General features: G+C 45.3%; 1 protein-coding gene across 4 annotated transcripts in view; it reads left to right on the top strand.

Annotated features, from left to right (window-relative positions):
* The first annotated feature begins 1,117 nt into the window (after positions 1-1,117).
* Positions 1,118-13,074, top strand: part of ZFAT (zinc finger and AT-hook domain containing) — a 231,570-nt gene continuing 219,613 nt past the window's right edge. For 3 of the 4 annotated variants that reach the window (XR_003120881.1, XM_025394842.1, XM_025394841.1), the window contains exon 1: positions 1,239-1,444. Coding sequence is in view for 2 of the 4 variants with exons in the window: in XM_025394842.1 (XP_025250627.1) it covers positions 1,426-1,444 (19 nt within the window). In the remaining 2 variants the exon portion in view is untranslated. Of the gene's footprint in view, positions 1,445-13,074 lie in introns of all 4 variants that reach the window. The other variant, XM_025394837.1, reaches the window with a different exon arrangement.

Below are 13,074 nucleotides of genomic sequence, written 5' to 3'. Positions count from 1 at the left end.
GTGAATTGTGAGCTTCAGGGCTCATGGCCTGAGAATTTCATGTTGAGCAGCAACCACAGAGGGTTATTCCAGGAAAAGAAGAACAGGCAAAGACTAGCATTTCAGGGGAATCATGAAAACAAATCAGTTTCCCAAACTTCAGTCTCTTGAGGTCTGCTTTTACATTTTTTTTTTGGGGGGGGGGGCATGTCTCTGCAGCATGTACACCATTTTAAGTTGACTGATTTTTGAAAATGTAAACAAACAATTTAAAAAGAAAACTTTATATGTGTGAAAAACGTTATCATTTGTCATAAAACAGAAAATGACCTTAGAACATGGGCCACATCAACTCATTACTCATGAAATAACTGTCAGGCTGAGTTTGCTTCTGAGGCTAAAGGGGTGACCAAGACGGACAGAGGTAAGGGAGGGAGATCAATGACAGATAGGAATGGACGTTACGTAGAAAATATGAAGTGTCTTAGGAGGGTTACTTCACATGGGTTTCTGGGGGTGAGGGTTAGGGGCTGGAAGATGTCATTTGAGTCGAAGACTACAGTGTTGGAGCTAAACACCTTAACATCAAAACCAAAAACAAAGTCATTAAATTTCCACCAGACTCAGCTGCCTGCCGAAGGCTGCGCCACAAGCAGAGAAATGAATGAGCCAGTGTTGGAGGCGCGCACACCCAGCACAGACTTGTTGCGGGACAAAAAGAGACGTGAGGAAGTCGCCATATCACGTGTGATCTTACGCTGCTCAGTGGTCTGTAGCCCCTAAAACCCAGCCGGGTGGCCCAAAGGAAAGCACCCCACGCTTCAGGAAACGCCGCAGCTTCCAGTGGGATGCAGATTGGGAGCACTCCGATGGACACATCAGTAAACTGAGAGCAAGAAAAGTTAATTCGCTGCCCCAAATTAGGTAGTGAGAGGTAGCGCTGCGACATGAAGCGTGCCCAGAACCCTCCTTGCACGCGCAGCCCAGCAGCTCCACATGCCGCAGGTCTAAGTTCGCCCTGGCAAAGGCCGGGCAAGACCGCCAGACTCCCAATCCGGAGATCCTTGCTCCGGCCCTCCCGAGGGCCCCTCCCTGGGCGTGGCTCAAAACGAGGCGCAGCGGCTCCGCGGAGCAGGATAAAAAGCACGGCCTCCGGCTGCGAGCATGCGCGTTAGCTCGGCCCTGCCGGGCCGCTCTCGGCGCCGGGGGAGGGTCACCCGAGGCGGACGTCCGCTACGCAGGCGTCTGCGCCCCGTGGGGAGGAGGGCGAAGACTCCATCCGCCATGTTGGATGCCGCAGATTCGCCATAACCTCGCCGGCTCTTTTCTTAAAAAAATAAAAATAAAAAGCGAAGCGTCAGCAGGGCGCCCCGCCTCCTCGGTCGGCACGGGAGAGGGCCCGGAAGAGCCCGAGGCTTTTTTTTCCTCCGCCGTGGGGGCGTTGCCATGGAGACGCGGGCGGCAGGTGAGCCGGGCTGGGGGTTGGGGTGAGACTGGGTGGGGGTGGGGCGCGGCGCGCGGGAAGCCGTTTCGAGCGTCGAGTCGGGAAGCAGCGCGCCGGCCGCGGAGGGATCCGGGTCTGGGGAGGAGAGCGAACGTAGTTGCGTTCTGCGGCTCACGTTCAGTCGCTGGGGTATCCCGCCGCAAAAAAAATGAAAAGCGAGGAGGGAGCGAGTGGAAGAGCACGCGCCCGGCCGTTTCCACGGCAATGGGTGGTGTCTGGGCGCGCGCCAGTGACGGAACGCAGTGGGCCCGAGGTTCGAATCCCGGCGGTGCCAGCTCTTTGACTGAGTGGACCTTGGCGGGTCTTCCTTCTTGCCTGGCCTCAGATTCCTCCTCGGCGAAATAAGTACCTCCTGCAGGCTTCCCGGCCGGCGGCTGGACCTGATAGATTGACAGATCTTCCACTTGACACCCGGTGCAAGTCTTTTAACCTTGAGCTTGGGGTTCTTCACCTGTAATTACTACAAGCTTCCACATTTGGGCACTGACTTAACACGTTTTGCTACTCAGCTCTCTTGAGAACTCTAATTTGTAGGTCATTTATTATGAGGAACAGAAGTTCAGAGAGGTCAACATCACACATTTAAAAAACGATAGAACTGGGGCTTTAAAAATTAACTTCCTCCAACTTGGGCTAAAATCCAAACTCCTGCGTGCTCGCCTGACTTGTACCTCTGTCTTCTTAGAATAGGGTTTGGCTCATGTAAGTGTTCAGTATGTACTTAGTGAATGAAAGAACGAACGCGCTGGCTGATCATGCCTGCCCATCGGTCTGGCTTTTTTTTTTTTTTTTTTTTTTTTTTTGCTGAGCCCAAGTGACCTTTTGGAGATGCAAACATCGTGTCACTGGGACTTACCCTGCACAGCTGCCTCTCTTCAGTTGTGTGTTCTGAGCCTACCAGTTCATCTACTGAAACATCTGTAGTGTGTGTCCCCATGCTGAAGGAAGTAGCGTGTCACTACCTCTAACCCCCAGGGGCGGGTTAACCCCCTTTCCTGACTTTAGTTTCAAATAACAGCTTTGCAAGAAGTCCCTCTGCACGCCAGGCAGGGGTAAAGAGCGGTGCCAGTCATAGTCCTGCCTCCACCTGCTGCGGTGCTAGACGTGGGAGAATGTGTCCTGGAGTGACAGAGTGGGCCCAGAGCCGAGTATTGGGTCAGGAGACCCGAACTATATCAGGCGTGCTTTTTTAAATTTAATTTTTTTAATCTTTTGAGGCGGAGTCTCGCACTATCACTCAGGCTGGGGTGCGATGGCACAATCTCCGGTCACCGCAACCTCTGCTTTCCGAACTCAAGTGAACCTCCCACCTCAGCCTCCCAAGTACCTGTGACCACAGGTGCGCTGATGAGCTGTGGTGCCCAGCTAATTCAGGTATGCTATCTTATGGTAGCCTAAAATGAGCACTGGAGAGACCTACTCTCCAAATACAGGTTGAGCATCCCTAATCCAAAAATCCGAAATTGGAAATGCTCCAAAGTCTGAAACTTTTGAGCACTGACATGAGGCCACAGTGGAAAATTTTCTATCTGACCTCGTGAGGGTTCTCAGTAGAAATGCAGTTGCATAACCGGGCGCAGTAGCTCACGCCTGTAATCCCAGCACTCTGGGAGTCTGAGGTGGGAGGGTCGATTGAGTCCAGGAGTTCAAGACCAGCCTGGGCAGTGTAGTGAAACTCCATCTCTCTTTTTCTCAACAAAACAAAACAAAACAACAGTTACACAACTGTAAAGACGATGCTGTTAACATTCAGAAACAAATGTAGGCTGAACAGCAGACTTAAAGCCAGCCATTGTTTATCATTCTGTTGTTTAGCAGCTGACACACGTGTTCTGGTGATGCTGCTGTGCTGCTTAGGTACCTTGAACACCTTGTTTTTCACTGTATTAATGGTGTGTCATATTTTTTACTGGTAAGGACTTATGTGTAAATAAATATAAGAAAGTGATCGTCTTATTGGTAGCCTAGAAATTCAGAGTCAGGAATGGTGGCGATGCCAGACAACCACAGATTGCCCATATGCGTGGCTGAGATAGTGACACGTTTGCTTTCTGATGGTTCATTGTACACTAACTTTGTTTCATGATCAAAATTAAAAATATTGTAAAATTACCTTCAGACTGTGTGTATAAGGTGTTCATCAAACATAAATAAATTTCATATTTAGACTTGGGTCCCATCCTCAGGTTATCTCACTATGTATATGCAAATATTCCAAAATCAAAAACATCTGGAATTCTATAACTTCGGGTCCCAAGCATTTTGGATATGGGATCCTGAAACAGTAGTTTATTTGGGAATAACAGGGGATTGCAATTTAGATATGTGCGCTATGCTGGATCATAGGCACATCCAAAGAAGTTGGGGCAAATGGAAACTTTTAAAGACTAAAGGGAAGTCCACCTAAGCGGTTTTGAAACAAAGACCATTGGTTTTGGAGGCTTATTGCAGGAGTTGGCATTAGTCCATTGGAGACAGGTGCACCAGGCTCTAAGGAATTCCTGGCATACTTCCTGTCATAGGCATACTTGCATGAGGGCCCTTCCTTCATATCCTCTGGCTCCATTTTGTTTAAGAGTTTCACATGAATGACTCCATTTTGATAAACGTGAAATATCTTCTCCATTGGTACCTTCCTCCTCCCACGTTGCTGCTTGTGTAGAGAGAATGAGTTGTCTACTTCTCCACTTCTGGAATTTACCCAAGAGTTTTAAAGAAGAACCCTGGACATATGTTGATGTTGCCTTCAATTTCCAGCTGTACCAAATGAGAAAAGATCATATATTAAAATGTGTTACTGTCAACTCATGGTCAGCTAATTTCTGAAAAGAGTTTCCTGTTTTGGTTAATTTAGGAAAGGGAGTACCATGAATGATAACGAGGTGGAGTTGCATGTGGTCTACAGAGCACAGCTGTAGGTGGCAAATGAGCTGAGATGGTCATTGTGTGAATTGGAGCCCTGTTTCCACAGTGCTCCCTTCTCAGTGGGCTTCTCCTTTGCCTCCGGTGAAAGGGTTCCTGTTTCTTGTCTCCCCATACCTTGCAATTTACATAACTTTTCAAAGATAGCTATCGTTAAGTAGAATTAAGCTCTTGCCTAGAGCAAGGGCAGTCAGGAATCAGATATATTAAAAAGTCTCCTTAATTGCATTTCCTTTTATAGATAGTTTCAAGCATACAGCCTCTGAAAAGTTCTGCACCAAGATGGGTTGATTTAATTATGTAGAAGAGATTTAGTCTAGAGTTAAGTTTTCCCTCTCTTCTTAGCTGTTTACCCGGTTAAACTTTCACTGTTTTTGCAATTTCTCAAGGACAGGCATCAACTTTAAGGGCTGGAACATTTAAGGGGGTGGAAAGAGCCTGTGCTCTGGGCCCAGAGATCTGCTTCTCACCAGATTCCTGACCTAAGGGAAGTCACAGAGCCCTTGGGACCCCAGTCCCTTCATTGGCAAAGGAGACACAATCCTGCCACAGGTGGCTGCTGATGGCATTCAGGAAATGGGATTTGTCTCTTCCCTTCCCAGAACCAGACTTCCCAGTGTACAGCTCAGTACACTGTCATCCACTCGCTTCTTGAAAGCATTTGTGAATGGAAAGGCAGAGCCTCCCACACTCAGGTCATCCTCCCACATCAGCCTCCCGAATAGCTGGGACTACAGGAGTGCACCACCACACCTGGCTAATTTTTGTATTTTTTTGTAGAGATGGGGTGTCATCAGGTTGACCAGGCTGGTATTGAACTCAGCCCAAGAGATCCACCCACCTCGGCCTCCCAAAGTGCTAGGATTATAGGCTTGAGTCACTGTGCCAGACTGAGTAATTTTTTTTTAGTAAGTCATTTTTTACCGTAAATAAAATTAATTTATTGACACGGAGTTTCGCTCTTTGCCCAGGTTGGTGCGCAATGGTGTGATCTTGGCTCACTGCAACCTCTGCCTTCTGGGCTCAAGCGATTCTCCTGCCTCAGCCTCTCAAGTAGTTGGGATTAAAGGCATGCGCCACCATGCCCGGCTAATTTTGTATTTTTAGTAGATATGGGGTTTCACCATGTTGGTCAGGCTGGTTTCCAACTCCTGACCTCAGGTGATCCGCCTGTCTCAGCCTCCCAAAGTGCCGGGATTACAGATGTGAGCCACCGTGCCTGGCTGAGTAATTTTTTTAAAAGAGAGAGAAAAAAAAAGCAGAGCAAAGCAAAATAGACATTTTAAACATCTTACAGATTTAACGTTGCCTCCTTTTTTTTCAAGGAACACAAAATATATAGATAATTGAGTTTGCTTATAAAGATAATGTTTGGCATATCAATAGAAAAACAGGGACTTAACATTGGGTGACATGATTTTCTTTTTTTAAACTAAAAAAAACTGTAACTTGACAAATTATATTTGTTTATGGGGTATAATGTGATGTTATGATTTATGAGTATAATGTGGAATAATTAAATCAAGTGAATTAACATATCCATCACCTCAAATAGTTATCATTTTGTGGTAAGTAAACATTTAAAATGTACTCTTAGCGAATTTGAATGTACATTATTACTGTATTCACCATGCTGTGCAATATGTCTCAAAGAAAAAAACTATTCCTCTTGTCTAATTGAGGCTTTGTACCCTTTGATCATCATTTTTTCCTGCACCCTCAGGCTCTAGTACCCACCATTCTACTCTCTGCTTCTTTGAGCTCCACTGTTTTAGAGTTCACATGTAAGAGAAAACATGCAGTGTTTGTCCTTCTGTGCTGGCTTATTTTACGTGGCACAGTGTTCTCCAATTTCATCCATGTTGTCACAAACGACAACATTTCTTTTTTACAGCTGAATAATATTCCATGGTGTATATGTCCCACATTAAAAAAATCATTCACGTGTTGTTGGCCACTGAGGCCGATTCCATACTTGGCTATCGTGAATGGCACTACAGTGAACATGGTTCAGTCATCCCTTTCAGTATATGGGTTTAAAATCTTTTGAGTTCTTTTAAATCATGTAATACATGGAGCTGCAAAAGGTGGAACTCTGGAATCGGGTGCCTTTGTGTTCAGCACAGTCAGATCAAGGCAGAATGGGTGGGGTAGGGACCTGGCCTCAAGAGGATGCCAGTGGAAACTGCAGGTTGTCCGAATAGGAAAGGGGCAGCATCCCATAGTGGGCAGTGGGGGAAAAGAGGACCAGCTCAGCCATGGGACTTGGAGCCAAGGACCAGGAGAGCTTTAGGGTGTCCTGGTATCTCTGGAGAGCATTTTAATTCAGCCCCAAGGCTCCTTATAGGGCCCTAACTGGCTTCCTTCTTAGTGTTAGATATTCTCCTTGTGTCCCTGCTGGTGGGCCTCTTCTTCAGGAGTTGCTACCATTTCTCTGCCCCTTAGGGTTATTATTATTGCTTATTATTATTATTATTATTTTTTACTATCAAGCTGGTCTTCAGTTTACCTAGATGTTTATGCCAAACTTTGTGCTGTTTGCTAGGGATGCAAAGTCCAATATGACATGTTCTTCCCTCTTGAGGATTTCATGCAGTCCTGGCAGTGGAAAACGGATTCCTTTAGGAATGGGGCTAGGTGCTGTGATGGAAGTAAGCCTTGAGTATTGAGGGCTTCAGAGCGGATGCATCTACCCCAGCCCGAGGGATTGTGGGAAGGCTTCCTGAAGGAGGGGATGTGTTGAACTGGGTCTTGTGGGGTGAGCAGAGGTGCCCTGTAGAAAGAAGGGATAGCTGGTGCAGTGACACAGGTGTGGCCCACCCTTTGTGACCAGGTGAGTACTGAGCTTGGGGAGGGGCATGGGGTGCTAGAGGTCTGTGATGAAGGGCCTTTGAGTAGTGGGAAGCTGTTAGGACCTTATTTTGGAAACTTTGAGGGACAGAAAGATAACAAGGCTTGCGGACTGGCCTTTCAGAAAGAAAGATCTCTGGCAGCTGCCAAGAGACAGGTTTTTTTTTTTTTTTTTTTTTTTTGTATGTGTGTACTATATATACTGAAGTGCATAGACTTAAAGTGTAGAGTTTGACCACTCACATAACCCACACTCCTAACAATATTCAGAACTTTTTCATCAGCCCAGAAAGTTTTCTCTTGCACCTTACTGTCCCATCCCTGCTCCTCACCCCAAGCAACCACTAGTCTTTTTGTTTGTTTGTTTGTTTCTGAGATGGAGTCTTGCTCTTGTTGCCCAGGGTGGAGGGCAATGGCGTGATCTCGGCTCACTGCAACCTCCGCCTCCTGGGTTCCAGCAATTCTCCTGTCTCAGCCTCCTGAGTAGCTGGGATTACAGGGGAATACTGCTACACCTGGGTAATTTCTGTATTTTTAGTAGAGAAGGGGTTTTACCATGTTGGCTAGGCTGGTCTCGAACTCCTGACCTCAAGTGATTTGCCCACCTCGGTCTCCCAAAGTGCTGGGGATTACAGGCGTGAGCCACCGTGCCTGGCCACAATCACTAGTCTTGATGTCACCATAGATGAATTTCTTCTTCTGTAGAACATCATATAATTCTTTTGTGTCTGGTTTCCTTTATTCAGCATAGAACTTCTGAGATTCAGTAGTTTGTTTCTTTCTGTTGCGTGAATATAGCCACAGTCTATTTCCAGTTTTTCGTTATGGGGAATAAAGCTGCAGTGAATGTTCCTGTACAAGCCTTTTTGTGGATATTTATTTTCATTTCTTCTGGGTTAATAAGTACATAGGAGTGGAATTTCTGGGTTATAGTGATGTTTTAACTTTTTAAGAAACTTCCAAATAGCTTTCCAGAGTCGTTTGTATCAGTTTACATTCCCATCAGAGAATTCTGTCAGAGAATTCTGCTTGCTCTCTGTCCTTACCAGCATTTGGTATTGTCAGTCTTTTATTTTGTCTTCTCTAGAGGACGTGCAGTGGTATCTCCCTTAATTTGCATTTGCCTGATGACCAATGATGTTGAACATTTTTTCTTGTGCTTATTGGCCATTTGTGTCATCTTTAGAGAAATGTCTATTCAAGTCTTTGGCCTAGTTTAATAAATTGGGGACTGGGTGTGGTGGCTCATGCCTTCAATCTCAGCATTTTGGAAGTCTGAGGTGGGAGGATTGCTTGAGGCCAGGAGTTCAAGATCATCCTTGGCAACATAGTGAGACCCCACCTCTACACACAAAAAAAGCTGGGCACGGTGGTGGATGCCTTTGGTCCCAGCTTATCAGGAGGCTGAGGTGGGAGGATCGCTTGAGCCCAGGAGTTCAAGGCTTCAGTGAGCTGTGAACATGCCACTGCACTCTAGCCTGGGCCTCAGTGAAACAGTTTCTCTAAAAATAAACAAATAGGCAAGCAAATACATAAATAGGATTTATTGTCTTTTTGTTGCTGGAATGTAAGAGTTCTTTATATATTCTAGATGTTTGTCTTTTGTTGTATATATATGTGTGTGTGTGTGCGTGTGTATGTTGTGAACATTTTCTCCCAATTTCTGCTCACTTATTTGTCTCTTATCTTTTGATGAACGGAAGTTTGTAATTTTATTGGAGTTTTGTTTGCCATTATTTTTACATTTATAGGAGGTGCTTTTTGTATCTTCTCTTAAGAAATGTTTTCCTACTTTAAGGTCACAAAGAAAGTCTCCTAAATTTTTTTTTTTAAGGTTTATATTTCTTGCTTTTATTAGGTCTACTATCTGTCTCTAATAAGTTTGTGTATGGTATGAAGTAGGGATGGAGAATGTTTTTTTTCCTGCATGTGGATACCCAGTTTTTCTAGCCTCGTTTGTTAGAAGAACCTTTTCTTCCTCCATTGAATTAGTTTGACTCTTTTCTTGAAAATTATGTGTCAGTTCACTCCTGAACGTTCTGGTCTGTTCCACTGCTCTATTTGTTTATTCTTTATCAGTACCACACTACTTTGATTACTACAGCTTTATAGTAATTTTTGAAGTATAAATAATAAGCAAGAGAACACTTTTTGGAGGGACAAAAATACAGGCAGGAGAGTTTCATTAGGTGCTGTCCTAGTGCAATCCCAGATGTAGGGATGAGGAGGGACAGATTTAGAGAAGTAGTTCAGAGAGAAAGCCCCTGGGACTGGTGAGGGATTGGCTTTTACCTTAGGGACCTGCAGGCATTCCATCTGTGTTTGTTTCTAGGGAAAGGGGAATGGTGAATATAACAGGATTAGGGACATGAAAACTCTGCAGGCTTCCTATGTGCAGCCCTGGGTCTGTAATCTTCAGTTTCCTCCTGTGGTGGTAGAGAAGCATCTTTTGAATTCTGCCTGGTTTTGTTTCTGAGTTGGTGCAAGGGACTTGTTCAGGGCTAGCCCGGTTCCAGGAAGCACCTTGTGAAGACCCTTCCTCGGGGAGAGAGCCCCACAGGGAACCAGGCTTAGGTAATGCAGGGAAAAGGGGCCCTGAGGGGAAGCAGAACTGGGTGGAAGTCCTGGTCCTGCTGTCTAACATCCCTGGGGCCTTGGCAAGTATCTTGAGCCACCATTGCCTCCTATATTATATATTATATGAAAATGGTCCCCACAGACCTACTAGGTAGCGTGCTCGTAGAGTTTTCATACAGGAGGATTGGGAACATACCTGGCATATGGCAGGGGACTTTACTCTTTTCCACCATCCGTCTTTTCCTTCTTTCCCTCTCCTCTCTTCCCCTTCCATTCTCCCTCTGTCAGTCTTCACCTTCTTTCCCTGAACATTTGGATCCAATCCCTCATCATGCAGTTGCAGGGGAATAAGATAGGGCCTGATCATAATAACTATCATTTCTGTAGACCTGCTCAGTTGGGTGCTTCACACCCATTCTTTAGTTTATTCTTCACAAAAGCTCTGCAAGGTGGGCCTATTATCTCTGCTTTGCAAGTGAGGATACAGAAGCTCAGGCTGGTCCCTGTGGCTGTCCAGCTCCACTCAATCTGTCCCTGTGCTACTGGCCATCTGTGCTTGCTGATGTGGTCATAAATATCTCTGAAGTGCCTGCTGTGTGTGAGGCCCTATCTGGGCTGCGTGCAGTGGCTGAGGCACCAGCTGGTAGGTGGCTCCACGGCACTACTCACATATCCTCTATGGGAATGGTTCTCCCAGGAGTTAGGCATCGAGGGGGCCTTGAGACCTGTTCTGAAGGAACTCACAGTCTGCAAGGCAGACAAAACTAATTAAAATGAGCAAAAGGTTTGAAAGATTCTTTAACAGAATAATGTATAAAAATGATCAATAAACATATGAAAAGATGATCAACATCATTAGTTCCTAGGGAAATGCAAATTAAAATCACAATGAGACACTACTACCTACCCACTGGAATGGTGAAAATTGAAAAGAATCCCAAGTGCTGATAAGGATGTGAAGCAGCTGGAACTTTGATACATCATTGGTAGGAATGCAAAATGGTACAGCTACTTTGGAAGATAGTTTGCTGCCTTCTTACAATGTTGAGGGTACACTTATGTATTAGTCTGCTTTCATGCTGCTGATAAAGACATACCCGAGACTGAGTAATTTATCAAGAGAAAGAGGTTTAGTGGACTCACAGTTCCACATGGCTGTGGAGGCCTTCTAATCAAGGCAGAAGGCGAAAGGCATGTTTTACTTGGGGGCAGGCAAGAGAGAATGAGAACCAAGTGAAAGAGAGATGGTTCCAAGACCTGAACCATCAGGTCTCATGAGACTTGTTCACTACCACGAGAACACTATGGGGGAAACGGCCTCCACGATTCAATTATCTCCCACTGGATTCCTCCCACAACATGTGGGAATTATGGGAGCTACAATTTAAGATGAAATTTGGGTGGAAATACAGCCAGACCATATCAACTTAACATAAAAGGTAGCAATCCTATTCCAAGAAAAATGAAACGTATGTCTGTCTGAAGACAGGTATACACATGTTCATAGCAGCTTTATTTCTAATAACCCTGTCTTAGTCTGATTTCTGTTGCTTATAACAGAATACTTGAAGTTGGGTAATGTATAAGGAAAGGAATTTATTTCTTATAGTTCTTATAGTTCTGGAGGCTGAGAAGGCTGCATCTGGTGAGGGCCTTCTTGCTGGGTGGGTACTCTCTGAAGAGTCCCAAGGTGGCACAGGGTATCAATGGCAAGGGGCTGAGTTTGTTAATGTACTATGATCAGGACTCTCTTCCTCTTCTTTTAAAGCCACCAGTTCTATTCTCATGATAACCCATTATTCTATTAACTCTTTAATTCATTCATGAGAGCAGAGCCATCATGGTCCAATCACCTCTTAAAGGCCCCACCTCTCAACACTGCCACATTGGGGGTTAAGTTTCAACAGGCATTTTTGGAGGGAACATTGAAAGCATAGCAAGCCCCAGACTGGAACCAGCCCAAATGCTCAACAGTTGGTGCAAAGATAAACAAATTGTGATATATCCATACAAAGGAATACTACTTGGCAATGAAAAAGTATGAAAAAGTGATGCGGGCAGCAACCTGAACCAATCTCAAGGGCGTGTTAAAGAAGCCAGACACAAAAGACAACATACTTTGAGGATGGGAGAAATTAGAACCTTTGTTCACTGTTTGTTAGAACGTAGAACAGTGCAGCTGCTGTGGAAAACAGTATGGAAATTTCTCAAGAAATGAAGGATAGAATTACCATGTGATTCAGCAATTTCACTTCTTGGAATATATTTCTGAAAATTGAAAGCAGAGTCTCAAAGAGGTATTTGTATACCCATGTTCATAACAGCGTTATTCATAATAGCTAAAATGTGGAAACAAACCAAGGGATGAAAGGCTAAGCAAAATGTAGTGTATACATAGAATAGAGCATTATTCAGCCTTAAAAAGGATGGAAGCCTGACATAGGCTACCACATGATGAACCTTGAGGCCACTGTGCACAGCAAAATAAGATAGTCACAAAAAGACAATTACCAAATTATTACCCTTACATGAGGTTCCTAGAGTAGTTAAATTCAAAGAGACAGAATGTAGGATGGTGGTTGCCAGGAGCTGGGGGAAGAGGCATCTGGAGTTAGTGTTTAATGGACATAGAGTTTTGGTTTTGTAAGATGAAAAAGTTCTGGTGATGGACGGTCGAGATGGTTGCACACCAGTGTGAATGTATCTAATGCCACTGAACCGTATACCTAAAAATAGTTAAGATGGTAAATTTTATGTGTATTTACCATAAACACACATTTACATGGGGGTGGGGGGTGAGGGCACTGACTGAAGAGGCACTGGGAGCTTGGTGGGTGCCTGGGACTGGTCTGAGTCTTGACTGTGGCGATGGCGACGGCGACATAACCCTGTCTCTCGATTTAAACTTATTCACTTGCACAAGGGTCCCTTGGACAGTGCTAGAAGCTTGTACAAGGTACAGTAGGGGGATCAGTGATGTGGTCACTGCCAGTCAGTTCTGCCTGGGCTGGGCGAGGGGCTCAGGAAAGCCACAGGATGATGTTTGAGCAGATTGACCAGGCCAAGGAGGCACAGCAGGGGGCAAGGCAGGAAAGCATGAGGGAGCCCGACAAGGTATGCAGCCTCTGCCTCCCCCTGGACTGGCCAGAGCTCTGTGGAGGCATGGCAGTTGCAGCCCAGAGTCTGACAGTGAACCTCCAGGTCCTCGTGCATTCTTTGTACAGGGGTCAGGTCTGAGCTGC

Source organism: Theropithecus gelada, chromosome 8 (assembly GCF_003255815.1).
Source record: "Theropithecus gelada isolate Dixy chromosome 8, Tgel_1.0, whole genome shotgun sequence".
NCBI classification, from domain to species: domain Eukaryota; kingdom Metazoa; phylum Chordata; class Mammalia; order Primates; family Cercopithecidae; genus Theropithecus; species Theropithecus gelada.
This window is presented reverse-complemented; position numbering and strand designations above follow the sequence as displayed.